The sequence below is a fragment of the Eutrigla gurnardus genome, assembly GCF_963514095.1.
Source record: "Eutrigla gurnardus genome assembly, chromosome: 6".
NCBI lineage: Eukaryota > Metazoa > Chordata > Actinopteri > Perciformes > Triglidae > Eutrigla > Eutrigla gurnardus.
In genome coordinates, this window is record NC_139920.1 from 21163681 (window position 1) to 21179182 (window position 15502).

The 15502-nt window shown below is 43.6% G+C and overlaps 2 protein-coding genes across 2 annotated transcripts in view; one reads left to right on the top strand and one right to left on the bottom strand.

Annotated features, from left to right (window-relative positions):
• The first annotated feature begins 823 nt into the window (after nucleotides 1-823).
• rasl11b (RAS-like, family 11, member B) lies at nucleotides 824-3180 on the top strand. Its single transcript, XM_084011218.1, has 4 exons — nucleotides 824-1114; nucleotides 1232-1288; nucleotides 1387-1463; nucleotides 2050-3180. Exons 1-4 carry the CDS (start codon nucleotides 1000-1002, stop codon nucleotides 2536-2538), a joined length of 738 nt encoding a protein of 245 aa, XP_083867344.1. The 5' UTR covers nucleotides 824-999; the 3' UTR covers nucleotides 2539-3180.
• Nucleotides 3181-4424: 1244 nt separating this feature from the next.
• The window catches only part of scfd2 (sec1 family domain containing 2), a 100832-nt gene continuing 89754 nt past the window's right edge, over nucleotides 4425-15502 (bottom strand). The window contains exons 7-9 of the mRNA XM_084011202.1: nucleotides 12132-12266; nucleotides 7506-7625; nucleotides 4425-4947 (exon numbers count right to left, since the gene is read on the bottom strand). Of these exons, the coding sequence (XP_083867328.1) occupies nucleotides 4855-4947; nucleotides 7506-7625; nucleotides 12132-12266 (348 nt within the window). The 3' untranslated portion in view covers nucleotides 4425-4854. The remainder of the gene's footprint in view (nucleotides 4948-7505; nucleotides 7626-12131; nucleotides 12267-15502) is intronic.

The window sequence follows — 15502 nt, forward strand, 5'->3', positions numbered from 1 at the left end:
ATGTGCATATTTAATAAGATAATACCTAATTTGCATATTTTAACACATTTTCAGAAACCTTGTGATGCCAAAATGACTACAAAGAGATTTAAAACGACCTTCAAGTAATACAATTAATACAAAGAGACTAAAAACGACTATAAAGAGTAAGAAAATGACTGTAAAGAGTAAGACAATTACTGTAAACAGACTAAAAACGACTATAAAGAGTAAGAAAATTACTGTAAACAGACTAAAAATTTGTGTAAAGAGTAAGAAAATTCCTATAAAGAGTAAGAAAATGACTATAAACAGACTAAAAATGACTGTAGAGTAAGAAAATGACTATAAAGAGTAAGAAAATGACTGCAAATAGTAAGAAAATGACTACAAAGAGACTAAAAATGACCTTAAACAGTAAGAAAATAATTATAAATTGACATAAAATGACTCCAAGAATAATGAAAGCAACAAAGATGAAACACAAAGAATAACACAAGTAAACCTAAATAAAGTTGGGAGGTGTCATGGTGTCATCTTCTAGTTTTGGTCTGCACTGGTTGTCTCTATGACAGCAGCGGGCCAACACGTTTCTTCTCCCCGCCATCAGAGCGCCTGTTCAGGCGGACAGCAGCAGCAGCCGCCGCTCCCACCTGCTGCTGCACGGCTCTCTCTCTCTCCCTCTCTCTCCGCTTCTGCCAGATGTACATACACGTGTAGGCGGGGGCGCACGAGGGAGGGAGGGGGGGCGGGGGGTGAGCAGCGCCCAATCAGATTCGGTCTCCGCTCGAGCGCTATAAAAGCCGCGAGCCCTTCTGTGCTGCTGTATTCACGGTCCCGGTGCAGCTACCGTTTCATCTCCCCGCCACGTTACGGAACTTCTAAGCGTTACGCGAATTCAACACCCGGACCGACTCAGGATTTAACGACACCCGAAGGCTTTTGAAACACGTTGGAGAAGTGCTTTTTTTTGTTGCTTCCTTGGACGTGAAAACAAACCGACAAACCAACAACAACAACATGCGTCTCATCCAGAACATGACGACCATCGCGGAGTACCAGGCGCCCGAATGCTCGGTACCGAACCGGGTCATTAAGATGGCGGTGATAGGAGGCGGCGGAGTTGGGAAAACAGGTGAGAAACGTTAAAATAAAATGTGTTAAACACCGCGATGTCCGCGGAGGCGATGGACGTCCCCGTTTGTATTCCCGTAAATGTTCTAATAGCGGTCTTTTCTATTTTTTATTTCAGCGCTTGTGGTGAGATTCCTGACGAGGCGCTTCATCGGAGACTATGAGAGGAATGCTGGTGAGTACATGAGCTTAACATCTGTTGATTTGGCTTTATAATCCGCTGATGATGAAAATATTGGTGTTAACTAGTTTCTTCTCTTTGTGTGTGCGCAGGTAATCTGTACTCCAGAGAAGTCCAGGTGGATGCCGAGCAGGTGACCATCCAGGTTCAGGACACTCCCGGTGTGGAGGTAAGATGCGTTTACGTACCAGGATGTTGACTGTTTTTTGTGTGTGCATCTCTCACAGTGTACTTAAACAGAATAGTGTAAAATGTAGGATCTACATATTTAAAAAAAACAGCATTTAAGAACCTAGAGTAGATTATCTCCCTCTGAGCTGAGTTTCTCCTGTTTTCCCCTTATAGTGTTATCCTTATTTACCATAAATCATAAAGGCTATGAGGTAGCAGAGCGGACAGGGTTCAACGTATGGAAACGTGTTGGATAATCCAACAGAAAGATGATATGATTTGCTTTGCCGTGTAGCTGTTAAGATCATATAATCCTCTCCTGACTGGGCACCGGTCCAGAACCGAAGACTCGCGTGTGTAGAGCCCTTCAGTCTGGCCGTCTAATCTCCCATTTAGGCTAATGGATGTCTGAGGCCGGGGTAAGTGATACCCTGGTCCAGACTCCCCGACCTTACTGTTCTGGAGGAGTAACACTATAGCTCTTGTCTGCATTCCTGTCATGACTACAGATCAGTTGCATGACCGTTTAATCTTCATTTACTGAATTGTATTTTAAATCCGTTCTCCCCTTTGTCTTTTCCCAGATGACAGATAACGGCGTCAACCTGGCGGATCACGTGACCTGCTCCATCCAGTGGGCGGACGCCGTGGTGCTGGTGTACTCGGTGACAGACTGCCGCAGCTTCGCTCTGATCGAGCAGCTGCACCAGCTAGTCGTGCGCACTGGGGGTGCCAACATGCCCCCCGTGATCCTGCTAGCCAACAAGGCGGACCTGCTGCACCTGAGGCGGGTCGACTCCCAGCAGGGCCCCCTGCTGGCGGCCACGCTGGGCTGCTCCTTCTACGAGGTCTCGGCCAGCGAGGACTACAGCCAGGTGCACAAGGCCTTCCACCGGCTCTGCTGCCAGCTCGCCAAACAGCCGCCGCCCGCCTCCAACTCGGCCGGCAGCGCCGCCACGGAGAAGAGGCGCTCGCCCCTCATCCCCAGGCCCAAGTCGCCCAACATGCAAGACCTGAAGAGGCGCTTCAAGCAGGCGCTGTCGGCCAAAGTCAGGACCGTGACCTCGGTGTGAGGCGGACTAGAACGTTGAACGTGGTCCCGAGTGGCCAGAGAACGAAAGCATTGGAGGCTGGAAGATGAAATCTTCGACGCCAAAGTCCCGTACCAGTCTGGTCTGAGGAAGGCTCAGTGAGAGGCTGGAGGACCTTTTTAAAAAGTGGCGGGTCCTGTTGGAACCGTGTATGAGGGGACGCAGGGAGGAGGTGCAACATGCGTTCAGGAGGAGAAAACACGGATGCCGTGTGAGACTCTCAGAAACTATAGATCCAGATCTCCTGGCAACAGCAGCTCTGAAGGACGGCTTATTTTCAGCAGCGCTGCGGCTCTTTATTCACACTGCCACTAAATGCTGGTATTAAAGCAGCTGCTGGGGGGGGGGGGGCACTGATGATGAGGTGTGACGGGGGTCGTAGCGGGTCAGCAGACACAGCATGTAGCGATTTGTTTGCACTTTATAGAAAATGAAATGAGCCAAAGGGCCATTATTTTTTTTGTTACAAAGTCACCTTTTTGTTCACAATAAAAGAAGAAAAGAAATGATATGATGTCTCTGTTTTTTCATCATTCATAAATTCATGTGCTTTGACAGCAGCTTTTTATAAACTGACATGGCATCAATCAGTATGTCGGGCTGCATATTTTCCAACCAAAATAAATTAAAACATGTACTTGCTCCTATGATGTAATTTTATATGAAGTTTTTCGATCTAAACGGACATGATGACACAAAACCAGCTGCTATAAATCAATGAAAAATCACAAAATGGAAGGAAAGGGAACCAAAAACAATTGGGCACCAAATTAAATATTTAATTATGTATTAATTACAATGATTTTGCAGACTTTACTTTTTGTAAATTTTTTTGGATACATAGAAACAAGTGTGCAAAAATAACCAGCTGCTATTGAAAGGAAAACAAACGTTTGGGCACACAAATAAATAAACCTGTGTGGTAGCATATTTTCCTGATTAAAAAAAAAAAAAAAAGTGAAAATGATCTCTGTTGGGTTCCTTTTATAAAGATTGGAAACTTGGATGAAACTTTATAAACTATTTATTCGTCCTTGCAATAAGAGCTAAAGAGGTGGGGCCTGTCACCGATTCGAATCAATCAGCAACACCGGTTTGTTGTGTCTCCTCCAATGGCAGAGGAATTAGTCCAATCAAGTCATAATTTTGTTTGTGCGTGGTGGAAGACAGTGACGTTTAAGTCCTTGGGTGTTACACAAGTGTAACGTCAGAAAGTGATACAACACTCTCCCGCTGTGAGGCGATGTGATGATCTCGGCTCCACGGCACAATGACAAACATCATCGCCGCCGCTGTGAGGGAGATTACTCACTCTGGAGAAGGTCATTGGACCAACGTGTGAACACAATCCTGTACAAACAACCTGAGAGACCGTAGAATCCTCCAAAACCGTGCTGATAAAGGAAAATCATAACAAAAGGCTGAGCCCAGTTGGAAGAGTTCATGTTAGTTTTTAATTCAGGGGAATCTTCTGAGGGGGTTTTCATCTCCCGGGAGAAAACCATGCTGAGTTTTTTTTTGTGAAAGAAGTTTATTTACAATCCAGAAACTAATTAGTGAATTCTGAACATCCTCAAAGTGGAGGATTTACTGTTCTTTCTCTCGCTGACGGGGGACTTGTGTAGGTGGTGAAATCACTGAAGTGATTCATGTTGGAGAGAATGAAAAGGGAGGGAGGGGGAGGAGGTGTGAGAGTAAATTATGGGCCTTAGCAGACAGCGTGAAACGACTTGTTAATCATTCCGCTCCTTCACCATGTGATTGTGGAGGTGTGAGCGGAGCGAGTGTGTATTCCCTCTGTCGTAACGCCGCCTGGTCAAACCGACTAACGACTCCAAGCGTGACGCGTGCAAATAAAAAGGCGGCGATCACACGAGTGTGTTGGGAACGTTTTTTTTATTTTTTATTATTGTTTCAAGTTAACATTTTCTCGCACAGAAAAATACTACAGATTTCTGATTCATCTCCAAAGAAAAACACAAAAACCCAACAGGTGATTATATCATAATTAATATACAGTTTAGATTTGAGGCCTTTACACAGCCGACGACATTCATTTGCATGTCAATATAAATTTATGTCGCAAGTGTTTTCAGAAAGAATGCAAATGTTATGTACGATGAGTTTGTGACGATTATTTTGCATCTCGGTATCATTAAAGACGCAAAGGCCTTTAAACACTCGGACATCAACAGGAATGTTGTGAATCGTTTCCTTGATTTCCACTTACAGCCCTCGACAGTGATTCAGGCTGGACTCACGGCGTTTGCGTTGTTTTCCCGGCGTGTTTCCAATGTTTTAGACGCCGATATCCGGGAATAGTCTCTGGGTGTTGAAGAGCAGCTCGGGGATATCCGTCGGCCTCAGTAACCGGGTAGACAAGATCAGCACCTGGACCAGAACACAACACAATCGTTAGACGGCGGATAAGCAATGTATTAACTAAGAGCCGGTCCGAGGCAAACCTGAGCCAGCCCTTAGTATAAGTGCTGTGTGTCAAACTACTCAAAGTATAAAGTATCCCTATGAAGGGCATTTCTACTGGATGATTTTTTTAAACAAGGCTAACTGAAACTCTCGTCATATTTATGAGAATAAATCTATCTATAATTTCCCTAAAATGCATTAAAACTAAAGTAACAAGTCTGTTTTGAAAATAGAAGGAGTACAAAGTACAGATATTTGTTCTTAAATGTAGGGAGTAAAATCAAATCAAATAAACAGTCAAGATAAGCACAAGATACCTGAAAATTCTACTTAAGTACAGTTACAAAGTATTTTTACTTTGTTACTTCCCGAAAGAACTTGGTCCATACAGGATATACACCGTGGTCTCCAGTCCACCCAGACCTCCCTATTTGGACTTTTGTGGACTCGTTTGAAACTCACTTCTCAATGCAGCTTTGTGGTGTGGGAACTAAAACGTTAGGACACCTGCAGACGGACTTTAAAGTCCCTGTAGCTGAGGCTTATAATAGTAATAATAACAACAATAATAACAATAATAATGCATTATATTTGACTCAAGGTCACGTTTAAAACAGTTAAAAGTACAGTTAAAAGACAATATAAAAATAATAGATGGTGACAAAGCTTCGTCCTCTTAACAGAAGGTTGTATCACAGAGGAGCAGCATATCTGGCAACCCGCCTGTTTGTAGTGGCGCAGGACGTTTTGGGAGGAATCGAGTCCAGGAGTGCAGGACCAAAGAAACCTTTGTGGTTTTTGTTTTCAGCACGTCGACGTCCGCAGACATCAATGCGCCCACACACACACTTTTATTCGGTTTCCCTGATTACCACGTGGAAGTCTTTGATCGTGGACTGGGCCCTTTCATTGCTCCTTCTCCAAAACCCTTTTATTAAGACGAACCCACATCGGCCTCGCCTTTGCCTCCCCCCTCGCAACAGAAAAACCAAAACACAAAACAAAAAACATTCATCTGCATGTTTTTGCATGTCTGGTTCTGGACCGAATTCGTAATCTGCACTTAAAGCGCCATGCGGGACAGACGAGGCGTCTCACTGACGCAATTACGGCGTTAATAGGCGCGCCATGCCGCTGACACTCCCCACCTCTACACCTGATCTGAGCCTGCTGCGTATGTAGGTCAGTGGTAACATTCTTCGCCAGCACCGCTCTGCCCTCATCGCCGAGTATCTGATGCACCGTGACCGAGTTCCAATTCACGAGGATTTACGGTTTTGCATTTCGAAAGGAAGACTATTAAAAACCTCCCGCAGCCTCAACTGATGGAATAACAGCTGCTTATGGATGATGACATGTAACCTTTTTAATGGACACATCAAACAACCACATAGGATGCATTCTCCCTGTAAGATACACCATGTCGTCTTTTAGCTGCATGCTCCTTGTAAGATACACCATGTCGTCTTTTAGATGCATGCTCCCTGTAAGATACACCATGTCGTCTTTTAGATGCATGCTCCTTGTAAGATACACCATGTCGTCTTTTAGCTGCATGCTCCCTGTAAGATACACCATGTCGTCTTTTAGATGCATGCTCCTTGTAAGATACACCATGTCGTCTTTTAGCTGCATGCTCCCTGTAAGATACACCATGTTGTCTTTTAGCTGCATGCTCCCAGTAAGATACACCATGTCGTCTTTTAGCTGCATTCTCCCTGTAAGATACACCATGTCGTCTTTTAGATGCATTCTCCCTGTAAGATACACCATGTCGTCTTTTAGATTCATGCTCCCTGTAAGATACACCATGTCGTCTTTTAGATGCATGCTCCTTGTAAGATACACCATGTCGTCTTTTAGATGCATGCTCCTTGTAAGATACACCATGTCGTCTTTTAGCTGCATGCTGCTTGTAAGATACACCATGTCGTCTTTTAGATGCATGCTCCTTGTAAGATACACCATGTCGTCTTTTAGATGCATGCTCCTTGTAAGATACACCATGTCGTCTTTTAGATGCATGCTCCTTGTAAGATACACCATGTCGTCTTTTAGCTGCATGCTCCTTGTAAGATACACCATGTCGTCTTTTAGATGCATGCTCCTCGTAAGCTACATGTCGTCTTTAAAGCTGTGGACACGTGCAGATCGGTGTGGGCGGAGAGAAACAAAAGTATAACGGATCCTATTTTTGAATCTGAAGATTGAAATCGAAAGCTAATTTTGCTCCATTTTCATTTTAGAATAGAAATAGTGACACTTCATAAAAACAGTTAGTGCTCATCTGATATCTTGTTCGGTTTGAGCCTAAATGGTCCATTAGCCATTAGTTGCCTCCAGAAGGGCCTAAATTAAAGTTGAATCAAGTCTGACAAAGATTTGTTAATTTTTTTTCTTTTTCAGAGATCTGAGAGGCTTCACTAACTGACACCATGAGTGATAAAACCTCGTGTTTTTGTTCTATTAATAAGGAAACTAAAAAAGAACTGAACATCCCAGAAAAGCTGACGAGGACTAACCTGGACGCCTGGTTTGTTTGTGGTGGCGATCTCCTTGACGAGGCGGAGCTCCGACGGCGTCACGCCGCCAACCAGGAAGAGGAAGAGCAGAGGGTTGTCGCTGGGGTGTGGACGGGTCACCTGGAGGGAAGACGGGATGCCGTGATTAGTCAGTGTGTTTTAAGGGGAATAGGGAAAAAACCCAGCTGATTACCGACGTCTTATTTTATGTTATGAACATGCAAATGAGGCATGATCTGATGAACTTTTGGTGAATTTAGGAGAAAATCCTTCCACTAGTAAAGAAGAAGAAGAAGAAGAAGGAGAAGAAGAAGAAGAAGAAGAAGAAGAGGAGGAGGAAGAAGAATTATACGTGTTATGGAGGCTCTAAATTTACCCGAGAACCAGTTACCAGTCTCCCCTGGTTTCCTATTATAGAACGGTCTGTGATCAACAAGCCTCTATCATTTCCTCTCTCTCTCTTTCTCTGTTTAAATGCTGAGTCACCGCTCGGCCGAACATGTGTGATACCACGGTGATGCGAGCGGAAGCCTCCAGGACACTTTGAGGCTGAGAAAACGAAGCCGTTGGCTCACCTCGGTGTCATCATGGCCGACACGTGTGCTCGCACGGCAAAGGGGCTTCGGTAACCGTGGCCGTAAGGATGAATACTAACAGCAGGGTAAATGTGTGTGAGGTCTCTGCCTATTGACTGCAGGGGGAGGGGTAATGGCCGTGTGCTATTGGTTGCCCCTGGTGGCAGCGAGGACACAAACGCGGTCTCTGAATGCCAACCGAGCAATCAGAGCTGCAGGGGGGCGGAGCAGGAGCAGAGCGAGTGGCTGCACACGTGAAGCCTCCGGCCGGCTGCGAGGAAGCATGTCCACGGTGATGCAACATGTGTTAAGCCTAAAAACAAATAAATAAATACATTAACGTGTGATAATAAATGATTTATTTTTTAATTCTGTGTTTTTTTAGACACACGACAACTCTGTGTTTAAATTGTGTGTTTCCACCGTGTCCATGGACACACGGCGGCTCGGAGGCTGAGCCACGTGGACTGCCATGCAGGCGGCGGAGGGGGAGGGGCTTGTGGAAGTGTGTAGAGGCAAGATGTGAGATGTGCCCGGCGTTTCCAGAATGGACCAGTTTCTGCTCAGTGGGGCTACTTTTGATTTCTCCTGGAATAAAAAACAGGTTTCTTTTGTCTACATTTGGCAGGATTATAACAATATAATAATATAATATTCACTGTGTCAACTCTGATTAATTTAAGAAATATTTGATGACGTGTTTCATTTTTAATATTTTTCTGTTATGAAAATTCATGATTATTTAAGTCATTGAAAGTGATTAAAATGTAATAAATTAGAAGTTAAAAGGGTAACATTGGTTTAAGAAAAGGATTGAATTCAATTGATTAAAATGTAATGTTCTTGACTATGTTTCATGGTCCCGCACCCTTCTGGTGTTCCCCATGGGACATCATTTTGGAAAAAATATGTCCAAAGTCAACAGTAAGAGTCAAATGTTTGAATTATAAATATGACGTTTGTCAGTTTAAAAGATGCATTTTCTATTTTATTTTGCACATATTGAAAGAACAAGAACAAAAGGAAAATCTTAAAGGGTGAAACCGCTCAGTGAACTACATCACTGGTATCAACACAACGTACGTCACCAACAGGGCTGTTAGCTCATCTTGCTAGCTAGTTAGCTAACTTATAGCTAGGTACGTCACCAGCACATCCGTTAGCTCGTCCTGCTAGCTAGCTAACTTAGCTAGGTATGTCACCAACACGGCCGTTAGCTCGTCTTGGTAACCAGCTAGCTAACTTAGCTATGTTCCATCACCAATGTAGCTTTATCTTAGCCGATGTGTTTTTATCCAGCAACTCTTTTTATCAGCCGGAAGAGAAAGACGGAGCGAAATCTGTTGTTAGCGTGAGTAGCGTTACATTCTGGTACCGAACACACAGGCATCGTAGCTAATGCAACTTTTGGGCGCGTCGTCTAATTATGTATTTTCGCAGTCTTACACTTCAACGGTTATACTTGTCTCTTGTCGTTGACTACCATACATATTCTTTTCGAAATAAGGTCCCAAGGTGGAAGGGGCGGTGGAAGTTAGCTTCCTTATTTGCTGTAATGTGTAACGAGTCACATGACCCAAAGTTTACTTTAAGGGCACAACTGTGGCATTATGGGTACAGCCGTGATCCAATGGTCAAAACCAACACGGACGCAACCTAGTTCCCTCTGGGACAAAGTCGACCCCGACCCTTTTGGATTGGGACCCACCAGTTGGGATTCATTACCCCGGCTGATACATCAGGTGTCTCAGACAGACTTTTCAAGTTCATATGCATTGGTTTTAGTTTCCGGGCGTATCTGGGACTTTGCAAAGTGAAGACGGCGTTTAGAGATCTGGTGATCTGAATCTCGGAGGGGCGGTTGAGGCAGGTTCAACATCTGACCTTTTTCTGGAAGGTTTTTCTGCAAAAGTTCCACAGGGAACCTGGAGCAGACCCAGAAGATGCTGGAGAGGATTATACATCTAGTCTGGCCTGGGAATGCCATTCCTGGATCACCTGGAAAACGTTGTTTTTGAAGATAACAGATTCACGGATGGATGCTACCGAAATCAAATGTTTCCCTGTAAACAGGATTTGCTTCTAAAAAAATAAACTTAATTTAAGTTTCTTTGCTCTTGAAGCACGAGACAACATCACACTGAAAAGAGAAGAGTGCTTCATCAGCATTCGATATCCGGGGAATTTAGGGCCTAAAACTAATTGAAACTCATATTGTGGTTGCAGGTGTTGGTCAGACGGAGAATTAACCTGAAGGAACCAGGATCCAGATCTCTTGTAGGCTACAACTAGTCTGTCAAAGACTAAACACCAAACACCCAGACACTAACTCGCAGACCCAATTTTGGTTTTAGATGACAGTTTAAGCAAACAGTGCACCAGATTTCTTCTGAATCCAGACTGGAGAACACATTAGGCCCTGCGGCTAAAAATACACTTTTATTGGCTTGTTTTATAGCATGAAGGGTGTGCTCCTATGGAACGCTCAGAGTCCAGGTTTATAGATTTAAGTCCGTCTGTGTTGGTGCTTCATGGGCCAAGTTTCTTAATTTGTGCAAAAACTAGGCCATGGTTACACAACCGGTCTAGTGCCCCCCCACCCTCCATAATCATCTGTTTAAACAGGCCCAGATGTGGATAGCGATCTGTTCAGCGGTGGATATACATCACCAACAAGGACCAAAACTGCACGTCTGCTGAGAGAGAAATATTAATATAACCTGGTAGTTGTGTCTTTTTGCTGCTTTCAAAACTTGGAAACAAAACTATTTTACTACTAAAAGAAAGATTAACCAAATAAATGACTAAAAAGTGTAATCATTTCTGCCACCAATTTCCCCCCTTTTCAGCAAATCCAACGTTTTCTGTGAACTAAAACAGATAATATATTAAAAAAAAAAAAAAAAAAAATTGTTTAACGTTTTAAAGTTTAAGTACGTTTATTTTAATTCAAGTAATGTCCTGTCAGCATTTTCTTTTTATTAATTCAATTAATTTATTTATTTCTGGAATCTGAAAAACTTGAATAAGAATTAATGGTTTCTGGTTACGATGTTATAGAAAATAGTGATTGTATTGAGTTGTCATGGTAACAATGCATCAGAGGGGCGCCTGTGAAGTGATTACGCAGTTCCCCCTGCAAGAGAGCGGAAGCAGTTCTGGAGACGGACGGCTATCTAAGTTAGCTTGCTAACCTTCTCCGGACTGGGGTGGCATGAGGATGAGCAAACTTAACTAAGAAGGCTAGCTAGCTAAGTTCGCTCACTAGCTAACTTTCGCTGGACTGGCATGGCATGAGTATGAGGGAACTTGGCCAAGCTTGGAGCTAAGATAGCTAGCTAGCTAGCTATGTTAGCTAGCTAACCTTCTCCGGACCGGGGTGGCGTGAGTATGAGGGACTGTTTAGCGCCAGCACTGACGCCGCTCAACTAATTTTCTGTAACCAGTGTTGCGTTACAGAAGCATTCCATGGTACCGTTCTGTCCTGCTACGTTAATCTGAATGGAAACGTCCTTTCTACTACGTATTTTTATTTCTATGGGGCGGCCCATTAAAAATGACTTTAATTAATAGTTAAATACTAGAACTCTTATGCACAACACAAGTACTCGTTCACGCTGTCTGCTGGGCATCTCCTCTTGAGCTGGAGATTCCACGGGACAAAGCCTCGTCAAACAAAGCCACCGACCCGCTGCGCCGCTCGGCCCGTTACACAGAGCGGCGGTGATGGCGGCTGCGGGGGTGTTGAGCCCATGTCGCGAAGCAAAAACCGTGCTTTGTAAATGTGAAAAGAAGCAGCTGGTGAATCCATGCAGAGACACGTGGACGAGCGAGATCCCTCGTGTATAAATGCTCCTTTCACTACATGCAGTAATTGTATTTCTTGACACGGGGGGCAGAGCAGGCAGCTCGAGGGCAAATTTATGACACATGAGTCTAATCGGGTTTCAACCTCCAGCGGCAGCAGAAGGTGATTGGTTTGTCCAGGGAGTGTGTAAGCATGATGTGTCAGAGCTGACCTCATTCCTTACAAACGTGCAGCGTGTCTGACCTTCATGAACATGCTGAAGCCGGTCTTCAGCAGGTCCGTGAGTCCCCCGGACATGTGCTCGATGTCGGGACACTCCAGTCGGTCAGGGTGGAAGACTTCCTCCAGGATCTGCCGCAGGAAAGGACGATAGGTTGCCTGCAAAATACACACACAAAACAAACACATTAACAACCCCCTGACAACACTGGTTTATTTCTAAATGTAGAAGCGTGATGTTCCACGGTGAAACAGCGTGGATGTGACGTTCTGTGTGGAAATGTGACCCGCACTTCTATTAGCGTGTTTGTGATAACGGACCGTGGGCGTCGGAAGGCAGCAGAGTTATAAACGGCTCGGGGTTGACCGAACGGGCCGCTAACTGATGAGTCACTGCAGGAGGACGAGCTTAACAACCGGGGCTGATGAATCCTGCACTTCGGTCCATTATAAGTGTTAAAGGTGCCATATAAGACATCGGCTAGAGAGAGGCTAAGTCCCGCCCCTTCAAATTGACCATCATGAGTAGACTTATTTATCTTGTTGGAATTGTGCCATGAATTACACGTATGATGTTTGTCAAATTAAAAGATAATTTTGCACGTCAAGAAAGTCGCATTTTGTCGTTAGCTCGTCTTGCTGGCTAGCTAACTTAGCTACGTTCTGTTACTAATGCAAATTAATTATCTTAGCTTATGTGTTTTTATCCAGTAAAGAAGAAAATGAACGCGCGACTTTTCACAATCTGTTTAAGCGTAAGACTGCGAAAAATACGTAATTATAAAAATTACACACCCATGTCTCGCTGAAGCTACAATGCCCGTGTGTTCAGTACCAGGATGGTACTCACGCTAACAACAGGTTCTCACTCATTCATTTCTTTTCCCGGCTGATAAAAAGAGAAAAACACATCAGCTAAAATAACGTTACATTAGAGACGGAACATAGCTAAGTTAGCTAGCTAGCTACCAAGACGAGCCATGTTGGTGATGTTGTAGTTCACTGAGTAGTAGTTCACTTTCTTAACTTTTAAATTAACAAACATCATTCGTGGTAGAACCGTAATCAGGTCCGGAAGACGTGTTAGCTAGCTAACTAGCTAACAAGCCAGCCGTTAATGAGAAACATTCAACGTAATGTAACCATAATCATGTTTTTTTTTACCAGATTTTGTAACGTGCTGAAAAGGGAGAACAGTGGTGATTGTAATGCTGCTCGGTGGTGAATGAAAAAGTAAAACTGACCGGGGGTCAGATTAGATTAGATAGATAGACATTTATTTATTTCATGATAGATTCGTCCCATCTCAGGATTGGTCTTGAAAGATTATGGCTGATGTAAATCAATTTCAACCATCAAATGCAGATGTTCTTTTTAATCTGGTAAGAAATGTTAAGATTAGTTGATGCGTTTCATCCCAGTACAGTTATTTAATTTAGTTTATAGCTTAAAAAAACACATTTGAATGTGCAGTTCCTCCCTCACAGAGCTGCTCACACGGCTGCACACTCTTAAGAATAAAGACAAATAATAAAGGACGGTGTTGAACGCTCAAGGTCAGCTGTACTTTAGCTTATTTTATTTTTTTATTCAGCGGAGGGTGTGTGTGCTGATGAAAAACAGCAATAGCATTCACATGTAGATAAACAACATCACATGACAACCTCCAAAACAGTCAACAGCACCTGGTTCACTCGTCCATAGTAATGAGCTGCCTCGCTTCCACAATCACAATAGTTCATCCCTTTGTTTTTCCGCCTAGCTGTTTTGAGAGTGAAAAGCAGGAGTTTCAATGAAACGTTGATGCCCTTGAAGGAGCTGAACTACAGAACCCGAAGCAAAGCCTCTTTCTAATATTCCTAAAAGGTAAAAAGCCTTTTCTACCCGGCGACTCGGGACAGAACAAACCATTTATAGACCTCAGAGCGAGCGGATCAAGAATTCTAGATATTTATTTCCCCCCTCCTCAATGGGAGTGAAGTTTGCTGTCTCTGAGAACAATAAAGTCCCAGATAAGAAGTTGGCCGAGCTTTAGCGCTCCGGACAGTGGAGGTTCTTAAAATAGAAAAGGCTGAATATCTTCCAGCTCTGGAAAGTTTGATAACTTACCTCATTTTACATTTTACAGGCCAGAGGTAGTGACACATGAAGGCCAAACATTCCTTTCCTTTGTATGTCGGGTTCTTAATGTTCTTAAAAGAATGGAAGTTATGTAAAAACACATGTCCACGTTTAGGACTATGGAAATGGAGTTACTTACATGTGGAAGTTACATAACAAAACAAGTATAAATTAGCCAATACGAGCGTCCGATGCATAAACGTAACTCTATACGTCACTAGCAAGATGGCGGATGAAAATAATGATCGATATACATAAACAAAACGGAGAAATGCGCCACGGAGACGAGGAGACATCTAGTCACATCTTTACAACTTTACGCATTTGTTTTGTTGTCAGAAATAAATCGCTCACATGGGCAAGCAGGGTACCGTTGTTTAGCCCCGCTTCTCTAGTTTAAGAGGAAAAAAACATATGTTTTTTTTTTAATGTCCGTAGAACACACCATTAACATTTTAGTCCCGTCCCGTCTCGTTAACGAAAACGAAGCAGACATCTCGTCATAGTTTTTATCATCAAGGATCTATTTTTAGCTTGTCATCGTCTCGTCTTAGTCATAGAAAAAAACATATTTCGTCATAGTTTTCGTTAACGAAATTAACACTGGTTACATGACAAATAAGTCAATGTTTGAGATAGAATAAAAAATGCTGTTACTTTTGTATAGATGTTATGTAACAAAAATGTTAAAGTTTGGGCTAAAATAGCTACTCAAGTGGCGTTAACCTTCGTACGTTAGTTAAAGGGACTTAGGGCAGGATCAAGAAATAAGACTCAACAGTGACACGACGGCCGTTAGGGTAACTGCAGCCATCTGCCAAGCCGGCGCGGTAGCGCGCACGAACTCTTCAGTGCAGCTGATGCTGTGACACGGTTATTTATTTACTCGCTGTTCACGTGACTGTTTACTACAAGCCCTCCGCACATGCCTCCGCGGAACTACGTTGGTAGCATACATCTGCGAACCGCATCATGTCAAGCCACGAAGTAAGTAAACAAGTGTTTATTTTAGTGTAACTTTAGGATGACGAATTGCCGCTGATAAAACCTTCGTTTTCTTCTTGGTATTACTTTTTAGTGGACTTTGTGTGGTGGTGGGTCGTTTTCCGGCCGAAGCAGAGTCCATTACTACACATACAGTACTTGAGTCCACCGCGCTTGTCTTCTTCTGGTCTCCAAGCCGTCGAGTACGCGCATTCAGCGTCATTTGACGTCACGTCCGCCGGACTGCGCGGGAAATTCGGACCACGAATTGCAGTACATCATGCAGCACA

Excerpts from the sequence above, each read along its gene's own strand:
- rasl11b (XM_084011218.1), top strand. The coding sequence starts at position 1,000 with ATGCGTCTCATCCAGAACATGACGACCATCGCGGAGTACCAGGCGCCC. Across the intron at positions 1,289-1,386 it reads AGACTATGAGAGGAATGCTG|GTAATCTGTACTCCAGAGAA; the intron begins GTGAGTACATGA and ends GTGTGTGCGCAG. Across the intron at positions 1,464-2,049 it reads AGGACACTCCCGGTGTGGAG|ATGACAGATAACGGCGTCAA; the intron begins GTAAGATGCGTT and ends GTCTTTTCCCAG.